The sequence below is a fragment of the Cryptotermes secundus genome, unplaced genomic scaffold (assembly GCF_002891405.2).
Source record: "Cryptotermes secundus unplaced genomic scaffold, Csec_1.0 scaffold43, whole genome shotgun sequence".
NCBI lineage: Eukaryota > Metazoa > Arthropoda > Insecta > Blattodea > Kalotermitidae > Cryptotermes > Cryptotermes secundus.
The window spans coordinates 2384446-2400499 of NW_019723298.1; the positions used below are offsets into that span (position 1 = coordinate 2384446).

Sequence of the window (16054 nt, forward strand, 5' to 3'; positions counted from 1 at the left end):
AAAGATAAATTCAAATTAAATTCTGATGTCTATAACATGAATACTAGACAAAAATATAACTTCCACCTACCCTCATCAACTTTATCAGTATATCAAAAAGGAGTCTACTTTACTGGCATAAAAGTGTTCAACAACCTGCCACAAAGTATTAAAAACTTGGGCAATGATACTAAAAAGTTTAAATCAGAGTTAAAGAATTATCTACATGCTCATTCCTTCTACTCTTTAGATGAATACTTCAATGTAAATAGAGAATGGTGTAAAATTAAGTTATATTAATTTTTAAGCTAAAATTGCCTGTACTTATGTATGTAACCTTTTGACTTGTTCTGTATCCAAAGGTACTAAACCTGCTTAGGATTTATAGAATGTAAATAAATTCAATTCAATTCAAGAGCCCTCCACTGGTCCCTATCATGAGCCAGATCAATCCAATCCATACCATCCCATTCTATCTAAGATCAATTTTAACATTGTCCACCCACCTACACCTTGATCTTCCCAGTGGTCTTTTTCCTTCTGGCTTTACCACCAATATCCTATACGCATTCGTCTCCCCCATTCATGCTACATGCCCTGCCCACCTCATCCTCCTTGACTTGATCATACTAATTATACTTGGGGAAGGGTACAAGTTATGAAGTTCCTTATTGACAGCTTTAAGACTATATATATTCAATATAATTTTCGCATTAGAAAACAAACTGTGCTCAACTTGTGGAGCAAAAAATCGATATGACCCTTACAAGACAGATGACTGTCCTGCTGCAAACCGAGAAATTTTATTATTTCTATATCTTTCAGCTCTTTGTCACAAAATCAATGTATACACATATAGAGGGTAGCTCGTAGCTGCTGTTGGGGTGAATTTTATCATTTTTGTTTTATCCAGATTTAACACAATTTGATTTTGAAACCATGTAAACATGTGATTAGTTCTGGACTTTCCAGTGGTACAGATCCCTGAGAGAAGGGTATGAACCACAGGCATCTTCTTAATAGTATGACTTTAAGTGTTGGTTTGGATACCATACCCACCAATTTAAGTACAGGTAAAACCATGTGATATTTTCCCACCTCTAATGCTAGCACAAAATGTTTGAGGAAAAAGTTTCTGAAATTTCCTGCTGTGCATATGTGCTGCTTTCATTTACCATTAGCTGCATAGGTGCTGTGTCAGAAATGATTTTAGATATATGTCAAAACTGTGGGCCGTGGATGCCAATTGGATCCAACACCCTGAACACAAGGTAAAGACAAGTTATGGGCAAAAGAACACAAACTGCAATATGCAATCGTCAAAGTGATATAGTTTCTTTCAACAAAATATTTCAGTATTGTGGTTGGCTGACATTTATTCATGAGGAATGCAATTTGAGGCACTACATTAGTAATGTCTTAGTGTGCCTATTTCTTCCCCAGGATCGATTATGAAACAAGAGAACCTTCTGTGAACATTTGTATGTCATCAGCAAATTATAAAATGACTGCTACATTCTTACATATTTCGTTGTGAAAACAATAAGATATAATGAAAAATTATATATCACTTACTTCCTGCTTACCATTATCGACAATGGACTTCCATCTGAGCACAGACACATAAAAGATTGTTTGAAAACTATACTGCTCCTGTAATTGGGATCACAAAATGCAACATGCCATTGAGCATTTTAGTACTGTTGGGGTCGACTCAGCCTCTAACAGAAATGAGTACCAGGAATTAATTAAATATTTTTCCTTGGGAGTAAAGCGCAGCCGGCACGTAAGGCTGACAACCTTACCGCCATCTTTGAGCTGATTGTCTAGATGATGTGGGACCCTCAACGTCTCACAACGCTATGGGCCTTCACAGCCTGGTACAGGGATAGCTTTATTTTTTTTATGAGGAAGCAGTACAGCATATTCAGACACTGTTTCAGCAGTACAGCATATTCAGACACTGTTTCAGCAGTACAGCATATTCAGACACTGTTTCATCACTTCCACTTAAATTACCAGTGGAATTACACAGTGCATTTCCTCATAAAAATCTTATATCTATGTACATATACATCCGAGTTTCACATTTAAGCCTGAATTTCAGTGTTACTCTGGTGGTACATAAAAACTGTCACTTCACATGCAAGTTAGATATCTACCATGTTATTATGTAACAGATTTTCAATTCACATTATATGAGGAAAATTTACATTTGGAACTTACTGATTTAAAGGAAGGTTTAAGTTAGTTAATGTTCTTAAAATTGACGTTTAAGTTCCCATGAACTGACCTTCCTGTACTTTCCAGACTACAGACTTGACACTTTAACACAGTTACAGAACTACTTTATAGCAATTTGCAAGTGTACTGTATTATTCGTGCAGCATAGTATCAACAGTTAGCTGACAGCAGTAATTATCAGGGGATATCACTAGTATCAACTTTATACAAAATTTTATTCAATATTCCTCTTTCAAGGTTAAGTCCATATATAAATGAAATTGTTGGGGATCAGCAGTGTGGATTTTGACATAACAAATCAACTACAGAGCAGATTTTTTGCATTCGTCAGATATTGGAGAAAAAATGTGAGTACAATGAGACAGTACATCAGCTATTCATAGACTTCAAGAAAGCCTATGATTCAGTTAGGAGGGAAGTATTGTACAATATTCGGACAGACTTTGGGATACCCATGAAACTAGTTAGGCTGATTAATGTGTGTTTAAATGAAACGTATAGTAAAGTCTGTGTAGGTAAACAGAGAAAACTAAGTATATGTTGCTGTCTTGTCACAAAAATGCAGGGCAAAATCATGACATAAAGATAGGAAACAGATGTTTGAAAATATGGCACAGTTCAGATATTTGGGAACAATTTATACAAATCAAAACCGGATCCAGGAGGAAATTAAGAGGAGACTGAACTCGGGTAATGCTTGCTACCATTAAGTCCAGAACCTTTGTGTCTTTTTGTCTGCTGTCCAAAAACATAAAAATTAGAAGAAAAAAAAAGCACTCCAATTATCCGATACTGTAGTTGTTGTTGAAAATGATCTGATACGATGTTAAAGCACATTCCTACAATATAACTCACATATATTCAATCCTGGGAACACACATAAGCATATCAGACTGATTCCTGCTGGAATAAGAGCTATGTGGTTAATTTTGGAATCACTGCACTTCTGTTCTTGTCATTAGTCAACTGTAAATGTTCATCATGTATTGGTCTCTAACCATAGTTACAGTGCTAAGCAATTACTGATAATTAGTTACCACCATCTGCAGTAGGACAGTGCACCAACAAACACCATAGAGAATTCAATGCTGATCCCACAGGTTGCTTTTGATAATACCAGAGGACTATGATAATCACATTCTCAGGGTCTAAATGTGTAACACTTATTCGTGATAAAACTTGATACAGAGAGTCTACAGAAAAATTCATGCTATATGGACAAGACTCGAAATTTCTATTCTAGAAATCACATGATGTGAACTTCAACATACAGCAGAATTTCTAACATCGCCTTGAAATGTGCTTGGATGTTGAACACTTCACTTTCAGCAGCTTCTGTAGTATCAGATACATAAAGCTTTACTGTAAACAAATACTGGACATTAATGGTGCCCCCAGTAAGAGCCATATACTAGCCTTACTTGGATGAAGCCATCCAATAGTAAGTGTCCCACTCTAATAAATTGCAATCGTCGTCGTCGTCGTCACTGGCACGACAGCCCTTTGTGAGCCCTGGCGTTCCTCACGATTGCTCGCCATTCTTCTCTATTTGACGCTACATTTCTCCAGTTCTTTACATCCAAAATTCACATGTCCTGCCACACACATTCTTCCCATCTTAGTCTTGGTCTTCCCACTCTCCTATTTCCTTCTGGTTTTGTACTAAGCATTTTCTTGATGGTTCTATTCTCGCTGGCACGTATTACGTGTCCAGTCCATTCAAGACTTTTCACCTTTATAAATCCAATAATGTCTGGTTCATTAAATAGTTTGTATAGCTCATGGTTATACCTCTTCCTCCATATTCCATTTTCTTCCACTGGTCCAAAGATATATCTGAAGATTCTCCTTTCAAATATACTTAGCAGTCTTTCATCCGATCTTGACAGTGGCCAGGTCTCAGAGTCTTAAGATAGCACTGATCTTATAAGTACTTTATACATCATAGTTTTGGTTTTCCTGGGTATTAATTGGGATTTCAGGTGTTTCCTAAGGCCATGGAGACATTTATTTGCTGCAAGTACACGCTTTTTTATTTCATCACTGATATCATTTTTACAGTTAACTTCTGATACAAGGTAAGTGAAACTACATACAACCTCAAATTTATAATGATCCAATTTCAATATATGTAGGTCCATTAGCACAGTCTTTCTTGGTTACTGGCATGTACTTTGTTTTATTTTGGTTAATTTGTAGATTCATCTTTTTTGCTGCTCTTTCCAAATTAAGAAAAGCTTCTTTCATAGATTTTTGTGTTCTACCAATTATATCGATATCATCTGCAGGGATTTTTTGTGACCTTGCTAAGGCTTTTGACTGTGTTAATTATGAGATATTGACATCTAAACTAGAGCATTATGGAGTCCAGGGTTGTATATTAAACTGGTTAAAATCATATCTATGGGATAGAAAACAGTGTGTGTACATCAAAACTAATGATGGTCAGGATTATTTTTCATCTTGGGAAAGAGTTAAACAAGGGGTTCCGCAGGGGTCGGTTTTGGGACCACTTCTATTTATTATTTACATTAATGATTTGCCTCCATATATTAATAAATTGGCTAAAGTTTTTCTTTTTGCTGATGATACCAGTGTTTTGGTTACTGGTAATAATTATGATGAGCTTAAGCATAAAGTCATGGGTACACTGTCTCTTATTATAAATTGGTTCACGGCTAATAAGTTGGCCTTAAATATCACTAAAACTAATATTATTAGGTTTGCTCTAAAACAGTCCTATAACTCTCTGGCAGTTGCTAGTGGGAATTTGTTTATAAATGAAGTTTCTGTGATAAAATTTTTGGGTCTGCAAATTGATAAGAATTTAGACTGGAAGAGTCATGTAGAGTATATTCTCCCTAAACTTAGTTCAGCTATTTTTGTAATTAGGAGTTTATCTTATTTTATGAGTAAAAAAATTTTACAAATGGTTTCTTTTTCTTATTTCCACTCTATTCTTAAGTATGGAATAATTTTTTTGGGGCAACTCAACGAATAATGTTAGAGTTTTTAAATTACAAAAAAAAAAAAAGTAATAAGGATTATATCTGGAGTGGGACCTAGAGACTCTTGTAGGGATCTTTTTAAGAAATTGAATATACTGCCATTATCATGTGAATACATTCTCTCACTGATGAGGTTTGTGATTGATAATCAAACTAAATTTTGTTCAGGTTTAGATGTTCATGGTTTGAATACAAGAAATCGAAAGCAATTAAATTCGCCAAACTTGAATCTTTCTGCTTTTCAGAAAAGTACTATGTTTACTGCCATTAAACTATTCAACAGATTGCCCGTAACCATTCAAAGCCTTAAAGAGGATAGAATTAGTTTTAAAAATAGGCTGTTTTTATATCTTATGAATAATTCCTTTTATACGGTTTCTGAATATGTGGAGCATAACATAAACAATTAGTTTTAATTATTTTGTTATCTGTGTGTTTGTATGACGACCTTCATGTCCATTTGTTTGGACTTCTGAAATGAAATGTATGTATGTATGTATGTATGTAAATGCCAAAATTTGAACCGACTCATAGAATATAGTTCCCCTTGTGTTGATGCTTGCATCTCTAACTACCTTCTCTAATGCTATATTGAACAAAAGAAAGGCTAGGGAATCTCCTTGTCGAACTCCATTTCTAGTTATTATAGGGCTGGACAACATATTCTGAAATCTTAATGTGGCATTGGGTCTTTCTCATAGCGGCGCTGACTAAGGCGATTAACTTCCGTGGAATGTGCAGCTCTTACATTGCCAGAAAAAGACTATCTCTATCTATGGAGTCATAGGCTGATAGGAAGTCAATGAAAAGATGATGTGTTTCAATTTGGAATTCATTACACTTTTCAAGGACCTGTTGAATAGTGAAAATCTGATCGTTAGTTGATCTTCCTTGACAAAACCCACATTGGTAGTCCCCAATTATGCCTTCCACAAATGGAGAGAGTCTGTTAAATAGAATGTTGGAAAATATTTTATATGCTATGCACAACAGACTAATTCCTCTATAATTAGAGCATACCATGACATCGCCTTTCTTATGGATGGGGCATATAATACTTAAGTTCCATTCCTCTGGGATTATTTCAGTTATCCATATCTTAACTATTAGCTGATGTAAGTGCTTGGCATATTCTGGGCCTGCAAATTTCACTAATTCTGCCACGATGAGATCCATTCCTGGAGCTTTATTATTTTTCAATTTTTTGATACTTTGATACTTCTTTTATGGTCGGCACTGGCTCTTCAGCTTCAAAATTTCCTTGATTCTGGTCTATGGTCATACCTTCCACTTGTTCGGAGGCGTTACTATTTAATAATTCCTCAAAATATTGCACCCATCTTTCCAGTATTGCTTCATTGCTATTAAATATTGGGCCTTCTTTATCTCTACATAAGGTTCTAGGTTGAAAGTCCTTTCGCCTGTTGTTTAGTTTTTGATAAAACGCTCTAATTTCGTTTGAACTTCTTAAATGCTCCAGTTCAGTCAGTTCTTGTTTATCATATTCCCTTTTCTTCTTTTTATGCAATCTTTTTTCTTTTCTTCTCGCTTCACGGTATTCTACCATGGCCCCTCGAGTATGGTTCCCTTGCTGCATTCTCTTATACGCCTGGTTTTTTATTTGTCACTTGCTCACACTCTCCATCAAACCAATTCTTATACTTTATCCTTTCCATTCTTCCTAAGACTGCACCAGCAGCATTTATAATAACATCTGTGAGGGCCCTCCAAGCTTCACTGACATCCTCACTATCAGAGAGACCTGCCAGGCATTCACCAATTAATCCAGTATATTTGGTTGCAACTCCTTGTTCCACTAATATTCCACAATTCAATTTCTTAGCATGGGATCCAAGTATCTTCCTTGCATTAGATCATCATCATCAGTAATCTGTCAGACGACAGGTCCACAGTCTCTTCCAACACGATTCCTCCACTTAATGCGATCTTGAGCTTTCTCCTTCAAATATCAGTATCCTCTTCTGTCCCCAAGGTCATCCAGCATCTTCTTACATCTTCTTGTCACTTCTATCCGCCCCTCTATCCTTCCTACAATAACTTCTTTTAGAAGTCAGTTTCTGTGTAAAACATGACCAATCCAATTAGCCTTCCACTTTCTTATTTCGTGTAGGATATTCCTCTGCTCACTGACTCTAATTAACACTTCTTCATTTCTTACATAATCGGTCCAACTAATCTTCTCCATCCTTCTCCAACACCACATTTCGAAACTTTCCAGATGTTTCTGATCTACTCCCCTAAGTGTCCATGTTTCAGCCCCATACAGAGCTATGCTCCAAATGTAGTATTTCACTAGTTTCTTCCTCAAATTTAAGCCCAATTTGCTGGTAAAAAGATTTTCTTCTTGCTAAATGCAGCTTTTGCCATGGCAATCCTGGATTTAATTTCACAAGTACACCTTCCATCATCTGTTAACAAGCTACCCAAATATTTAAAACATTTCACATTCTCCACTTGTTTTTGGTCTATCTTTATTGTGACTGGGGTTGGTTGTCTCGAAATTTTCATTACTTTTGTTTTCTCCACATTCATTTCCATGCCATAGCACCTTCCAATTTCAATTAGTCTATCAATCATGCCCTGTAGCACAGTTTCTTCCTTAGCCATTAACACAAGGTCATCTGCATATTTCACAGTTTGAATAATTTGCCCTCCTACTTTGAAGTCACCGAGCCCATCCAGAGCTTCCTTGGTAAGGCATTCGCTGTACAAGTTGAACAGAATTGGTGATAAACAGCATCCTTGTCGAACTCCTCTTCCAATCTGCACACTTCCTGTCTCCCCCCTGTCCAGTCGTACTCTAACTTTCTGATCCATGTACAATTTGCTAATCAATCTTCTTTCATGCCAATCGATACCTGTTTCTTTCAGGATCTGCATTAATTTGGTCCAGTTTACCCGGTCAAATGCCTTCTGCCAGTCTATGAAGCAAACACACAGTTCTTCATCTATCTCCAAAGTTCGTTCCGCTATAATTCTCATCATCCCAATTGCATCCCTGGTTCCTTTTCCTCTTCTAAATCCAAACTGATCTTCTCCAAGTACATCCTCTATTTTCCTTTCAATTCTTCTTTTAAGTATCTTTGCTATTATCTTTGCTGTATGTGCAATAAGACTTATTGTGCGATGGTCGCTGCATTTTGTAGCTTTTGTCTTTTTCTTTAAGGCAATCATTGTAACTTCTGTAAAGTCCTTGGGCCACTCTCCACTTTCATATATGGTGTTCATTAGTTTTGTCAGTGTTTTCAAACCACCTTCTCCCAGTAACTTGAGCACATCTCCAGGTACATCATCATCTCCTGTAGCCTTTCCCTTCCTCATTTCCTTGATAGCTTTTTCCACCTCACTTTGTAAAATATATGGTCCTTTCTCGTCTGTATCTACTTCTTCTTCCGGTTCAACTTCTAAGGTTTCTGGCCGATTAGGTCGATCATATAGTTCTGAAATATAATTTTCCCAAATTTTCAGCACTTGCCTCTGATCTACTATTCTATTCCCCTGGGAGTCTTCGATGCCAACATTTTGAATCCCATGATTCTCTTTCCATCCTAGTTCTTTTGTCTTCATGTACATCAAATCATAATGTCCTGTTCTTTGAAATTCTATAATCTCATTACATATCTTCTCAAGATATTCCTTTTTGGCCCTGTCCGTGGCTCTTTTCAATTCATTCCTCAGTCTCCTGTATTTCCTCCTGCCTTCTTCATTGTTGACATTCTTCCATTTCCTTCGCTCCTCCATTTTACTCATCATCTCCTGTGTAACCCATGGTTTTCTTGCTATCTTCTCAACTTTACCAACCAAATCACTGATAGTATCTAACATGCATTCTTTTATATTGTTCCACTGCACTTCAGCATTTCCGCTTTCACCTTCAACTGCACCGAGTTTCTCTTCTAGGTCTCCTGCACGCTTTGTCTTTGAGCATATAACTTCTCCAAGTCCCATCTAGGTCTGCGCTTTTGGAATCTTATAATTTTCTTCAACCTGGTTCGAAACTTGGCAACCAGCAAGTTGTGGTCAGAGTCAATATCTGCCCCAGGCAGCGTCTTCATTCGACTTCTAATCTTTGATATTATTAAGTAATGATCAGAGTCAATGTTGGCTCCCCTGTAGCTCCTGAAATCCATCAAATCTGAACAATGCCTTACATTAGGATGTGATCAATTTGATTAAACGATGTGATCAATTTGATTAAACACATTTCCATCAAGGGATTTCCAGGTTCATTTATGTATATCCTTATGATTAAACATTGTACTACCTATTACCATGTTTCTTGAGGATGCAAAATTTATTAATCTCATCCCGTTATCATTTGACTTATTATGTAGGCTATGTTTTCCAATAACTGATCTATATACATCCTCATTCCCCACTTTGGCATTCATGTCCCCTGTGATTATTTTACAATCCCTTTTTGGACATTCGCCATATATTTCATCCAATTCATCATAAAAGGAGTCTTTCTCCTCATCACTTTTATCTTCAGTTGGGGCATGTGCACAAATAAGGCTATAATTAAAAAACTTTCCCTTAATTTGTAGCCTACATGTTCTGTGAGATTTTGCCTGGAAGTTTAAAATAAGATGCTTCCTTTTTTTATTAACAATAAAACCTTTCCAAACATGCGACTCTTCTTCTGACAGCTATAGAATACAACATGATCCCTCTTTTCCATGACTCCTTTACCAAACCACCTCAGTTCATGTATAGCAGTGATATCTAGTTGTTCAAGTAGCATTTTTAGTGCTCCGGCTCTGTAAAGAGATAGTACATTCCAAGATCCAATTCTCAAATCCTTTATACATTTTCCAGGTCGTCTTGAATAGGTCCGTCCGGCTACTCTTTCCTCGGATTTCTGAACAATTTAGTTTTTACAGTGTGCAGTCGTTAGCCTCACGCCCAACCCCCAACCTGCAGGAACAGGGTATCCCTCCCTGTCTGGCTCCCACCCCTTGACCTGTCCGGCATGGGTGGCCCTACTAGTAGCTATGCTACCGCTGGCATAGCTCTCAGGGTCTCAGGAGCTCTCAAACCCCACCACCACGATAAGGTGGAGATACCATTGGTGGAGGCTTGCAGTCATAAGGCCAAAAACAAAGGAATGAATGTTGGTGACTCAATCTATCTTTCCAAATTAAGAAACCAAGAAAAAGAATTTTCAACGAGGTAGAGAGATGGGAAGAACTTAAGAGGAAACAGGTAAAAGCTGGTGTGGTACATGATTTCACAAGGAATATCAAGGCATCAGGTAGACGTCAGTAAACAATTCACTCGGCCCTGCAATAGGTACCACCAATCCAACCACATGCCCATGTGCACTGCCATGATAACCACAAATCTCACAGACCTTTATTTTTCTAGAGAACATGATACAAAATAATACCCTTCTGAAATTCTAAAATATGAAATCTTACTGCTGGGTATGCTTATTTTTCCTAATGGTTCCTAAGTGTGTAACTTTCTTCCTGAGGAGGTACTTGGAAAGTATACCAGTTACTGGTTACGCTCATGTTCGAGCCTTCAATATCACCAACAAATCACTGTCCTGTGAGTACTACAAATTTCATGACAACATTCATGTAATATTCTCTCTTCATCCCAAGATAGAAGTTCCCAAGCACAGCCATGATCTTGTTGCCTGCAGTTTCTGCTGGATCTCCCTATCTGTTGTACTGAACAGTGAACAATTTCCTGTAGACATATATGTTCACATAGTCTACAGTCTCCTCAACAGTGGTCACATAAACCATCAAGTGGTGAGGAAATTTCTTCTGTAGTTTCTCTTGCAGCTGCTGTTGGCCCAGGCTAAATTTTGGGTATGTTCTTACTTCCAGTTAAACTCAATTAAAAGAATTTTTTTTACTCCGTGTTATTATCTTCCACTGTACCAATTACTGCCATGCCTTATACAGCTGCTCATAGTCTCCAAGTATGCTTCCCAGTCTTATTTGATTTGGAATCACTACTCATGATTTGGGACGGCTCATTCTGTACAGCAATGGGTTATGGGCTGAATGGCCTGGGCTCAATTCCCAGGAGTGCAATATTTCTCTCTTCTCCAGTGTTCCAAGGCCAAGAAAGGTGCAGCGACAACTGTACCTTACCACTATGAGTGATAATCTAACCATCCCACTGACTCAGTGTCCCTTCCAGGGCATTATGACCCTGTTGTCAGGTAATTCCAGAATTGTTCTGTTACATTTTGCCCTTAAAAGTAACATTGTCAAATTTTCCATTTCAAAGATACTTCAAATGGCTACAAAGTAAACCATGACAAAGCAAAAGTTTACTTACATGTACTGGTGTGCACTACTACCAAATTCTTAGCAATTGATGCCCACTGTAACGCCATCTTGAAAAAAGAATTGAGTAGTTCAAACCCCAAAGTTCAGTACACCACAACACCCACTTCAATGTTAATGTAAAACTATCGATACTATACTACGTTAAGAATGAAAGAGACGAATATGTACGGTTTATTTGTTGGCGAAAAATAATTTCGGCTCAATCTTCAAGTAATCGATTGGAATTTTTAAGGTAAATAAGGATCTATAAAGTTAATATACAAGACGTGTTTCTAACCTATGTAACGTCATACTAATAACAAATCAGATTCATATTGCAACTACAAACAACTTACATATATCACAGTGTCCTACTTGCAATGTAAATACAAAATAAAACTTTACATATAAGTGGTTTTCACCGTTTTCTGGTACTAATGCAAGATTCGATGCGTCATCGGCTGTTCCATATCATACACGCCTACTGTAATTCGGTGACCTTTCACAACATGTTTCGGAGTATTGTGCAATTCTGTTAGCCATATAAAACGGATGTGAAGACACTTTATATAGTGGACAGTTCTGAGCATAGGTGTGTTTGATCAGTGGGAAATTCTGTTCGGGCATCTTCACTGTTTCAGTAGCAGCAGGAGAAAACGAGGTAACATTTCCGTCTACATGCCATGTTCAATAGTAGAATGAATGTACGTGTATAAGGCGTGGGCCTTCTCGGCCCTTGCACCGCGATGTACAGTGATCTATTGTGCTTATGTTCAGCAGTATAAAGAATATGCCTGATTTTACGGCACAGTAACTAATTAAGTAAACATTCCTATGTTATTGCGATCATAAAACAATAATACACCTTTTAGTAACTCGGTATAATGGTACTCATATTCATAATAACGGACGCAAAACTCACAATGAGAGAATTCGTGCGCTTATGTTGTGTGTTCGAGCAATCGTAGATTCTGACGTCTGGTAAGAGATTATTATTCAGTCACTTTCAGACGTTAAATAATTTTATAATTTGGACAATTCCAATAATACTGTAACGTGGATGGACACAGCGTTGCTAGGTTAATGACCGTTATACGCAAGGCAACAATGGGAGTGTGGCGTTTTATCTATATAAATAAAAACGTAAATGTTGGTTTGTTACCATTCGAAGATCTCCGAAAGTGCTTCACTGATTGCTTCGAAATTTTGAAACAACGTTGCATTCGAATGCGCGCGTTTTTATATACCTACTAGCTGTACCCGGCCACTCGTGAATCCGAAAAGTAAATGTTCGTTTGTTAGTCGTCTTAAATCTCCGATGGTTCTTCACCGATTGCTTCGAAATTTTGACACAACGTTGAATTCGAATGCGCGCGTGTTTTTATATACCTACCATCTGTACCCGGCCACGCGTGAATCCGGAAAGTATACTTCCATGGAAACGCAATAACAGTTGCATAGGAATTGCCGAAACAAAAAACGCGTTTCCCCAGAGATTAAAGGATAAGAGGTTCCGTTGCGTAACAATGGGTGAAACCGGAAAGTATACTTCCATGGGAACGCAATAACAGTGGGCCGTTGCGTAACAACGGATGAAACCAAACACTTCTACAAGGTGTTCTGTGCTAGCATTTCCTAAGCAACAGATGAAACTAACTCTTGGATAAGGTATTCACTATCCCGTCCGAACGCTAGCTATATGTGTAAGAGAGTGTAGCTCCGGCGACTGTTCAGTATCACGAGGTCACAAGTATCACAAGAGATTCCGAGTGAAATCACAGCAGAGATCCTGAGTTTGCACTCACAGTTTTGGATTCGAATCTGGCAGCGTTTCCCCGGTGATGGACAACAGAACGCTCATTGTATAGCATCCGCCGAGGTATAAATAGTCCCGCGTGGACAAGAAGCAGTCAGATCAGGAGTCAAAAAATTCAGCAGCACTGAAGATTGTCTGTTTGACATCATCACAGCGACACTTCATCGCGCCAGATTCGGGGTTGGAGCGATAATCATTAGTGTGCTGTAGGATCGAGCAGATCGGAGGAGCAGATCGACTGGAAGTCAAGTGGTTATTAGCAGTGTATCATTGAGATAGGACAGGACTGGTTTGAAAAAGGTGAGATTGGTTGACCCAGTGACAGGATTCTTCAATTCATTCTTTGTCAAGTCAGGAGAACAGCTGTGTGTTAGGAGGTCGGATTGATCATTGAGCAACATTGCTTGTGGATTCAGTGCGGGCAGTGAGTTGTGTCTTACTATCTTCTAGTCGTATACGTCAGTACTCGGCTGGGTTGTTGAATCTGTAAGTGCCGAGCCAGAGATGGCTGGCGTCCCTGTGCCGGGGTACCAGGCATTCTGGGCCGGAAAACGTGCCGCTCTACAGGCCGAATTTAAAGAAATTATTATGCAATACCCCGATGCCAAAATAAAATACAAGCGCTTATTCGACATCCTGTGCAGCATTGAGGACGTGGCCGGCTTCACAACTGCTGCGATTGGAGAAAGTGCAGAATGGGCGGCAATAGTCAGCGCCGCCGACGACAATAGGATTAATTACTGCAAGGCCCTCTCCGGCAAGACGCTGTTCAGTGCGCTGTATGGAAATTATACAGTTACGCTGAACGAGCTGAAGTCCCTGATAAAGGCCAGCGCATCAGGCACAATTATTCCAGCCCGGGTGGAAGGCTTCAAAGAAGTCCGGAGGAGGAAACGACAGAGTACCGCTGAATTCGCACCGACTCCTAAGAAAACAACGGCAGCCGTCGAAAGGAATCCCAAAACAGAGGTTGCCACCAAAATCTACTTCGCCCCCCTCAGGGAGGCAACGATGGAGACAGACACTTCTGGTGCAGAAGCCACTACACTGGAGGAGGAAACCATAGGTAAAGCAGGCAGGGCTCCCCACAATAATTCTCACGTCCACAGTGAACCTCATTCAGTTGCAGAAGCAACTGAAAAATGTGGTCAAAGGCGACTTCGAGTTCCGCAGTACCAGAAACGGGACCAGAGTCCTCACCAAAAGCATTGCGGATTTCGAAGCCGTCAGGTCCCATCTATCCAACAACAAACTTTCCTATTTTACCTTCTTTCCCAAGTCCCTAAAACCCATAAAGGCTGTAATCCGTCACCTCCCTCACAATACCCATGCGGAGGATATATCTGATGGACTGGTAACCCTGGGATTTGATGTGGTTAGCGTCAAACAGATGACAACCACCCGCGGGTCGCCTTCAGACGAAAGGATAGCAAGAAACCTTCCGCTCTACCTTATCACCCTACCCCGGACGGCAAAATCACAAGAAATTTTCCATATTCAAAGCCTTTGCCACATTTCCATTCGGGTTGAGGCATATAGAGCACAGAGTGGCCTTACGCAATGTCACAACTGCCAACAGTTTGGCCACGTCTGGGCCAATTGCAAACAACCTCCCCGTTGCATGTGGTGCGGGGGTGGGCACCTGCACAAAGAGTTCCCTGAGAAGGAGAACGCTGCCTCCACTCCAGCTTGCTGCAACTGCGAATTGAAGGAAGGAGAAGCCCCATCCCGCCAACTGTCGGGGCTGCAGACACGCGAGGGAGAAACTGCAGAGGAGGAAATCGCAGAGAGCATCCAAAACTACAACGCGAAGAGTGTTCTCCTCGAATATCGTTACCCCGGCGGCGCTCCGTGGCAGCACATCGCAGGAGCAGCGACCTCAAAATCTCCAAGTTCAAATGACAGTTCCACCAGAAGCCACGAAACAGAGCGTCCCGGTCCTTGTACAGGAACAAAAAAACAGGTCAGTCAACTCAGGCTACTCATGTAAACTGTCCATATCTCGACAATATGTTGAGAGTAGTGACTGTAGTACAGCAGATTATGACAGAGGTCACTGGTGCAGTGTCCGAAGAGGACAAAATAATGGCCATTATCAAAATTGTTCTAAACCTTATGAAACAGAATGGCCACTACAATTCATAGGCCTCTCAAAGTCATAGCATTTAATGCGAACGGCATTGGGAGGCAGGGCTATGAGCTCGGTAAACAGCTGCAAGACCTACACGTAGATGTGGCCCTGTTTTCAGACACACATTTGAAACCTCATGAGAGGTTCTTTATTCCAAATTACCACTTTTATAGAATCGACCTCCACTCGGGCAGAAAAGGCGAGACTGCCGTTGCTGTAAGAAAAGCCATTCCCCATAACCATGTAGACCTACCACCCCTTGGTTCAGTAGAAGCGACAAGGGTCTGCATACCAATTGGTAATAGCAAAGTGCTGCTTGCAGATGTTTATAAGTCTCCAGGCAAAGTCTGGAGTGATGCTGACATCACTGAGCTCTTAAGTTTCAGACGAAGGTCTATTTTGGCAGGTGATTTGAATGCTAAGAACCCCTTTTGGAATATCAGAGTTTCAAACCCCTCAGGCTTGAAACTTATGGATTTATTTGATATAAGTAATTTCGAAATCTCAGCACCACAGTGCCCCACTCATTATTCCCCTGCGGGAAATGGTGACGTGTTAGACATTG

General features: G+C 39.4%; 2 protein-coding genes across 6 annotated transcripts in view; one reads left to right on the forward strand and one right to left on the reverse strand.

Moving 5' to 3' along the window:
• LOC111861632 (F-box/LRR-repeat protein 17) overlaps positions 1-11987 on the reverse strand; it is a 31016-nt gene extending 19029 nt beyond the window's left edge. The window contains exons 1-2 of one of the 2 annotated variants that reach the window (XM_023846357.2): positions 11899-11987; positions 11553-11610 (exon numbers count right to left, since the gene is read on the reverse strand). The gene's annotated coding sequence lies outside the window, so the exon portion shown is untranslated. The remainder of the gene's footprint in view (positions 1-11552; positions 11611-11898) is intronic. The other variant, XM_033750403.1, reaches the window with a different exon arrangement.
• LOC111861621 (F-box/LRR-repeat protein 2) overlaps positions 11556-16054 on the forward strand; it is an 11593-nt gene continuing 7094 nt past the window's right edge. The window contains exon 1 of one of the 4 annotated variants that reach the window (XM_023846334.2): positions 11556-11795. Coding sequence is in view for 1 of the 4 variants with exons in the window: in XM_033750402.1 (XP_033606293.1) it covers positions 13863-14424 (562 nt within the window). In the remaining 3 variants the exon portion in view is untranslated. Of the gene's footprint in view, positions 11796-12114; positions 12204-13380; positions 14425-16054 lie in introns of those variants that run through there. The other 3 variants (XM_033750400.1, XM_033750402.1, XM_033750401.1) reach the window with 3 other exon arrangements.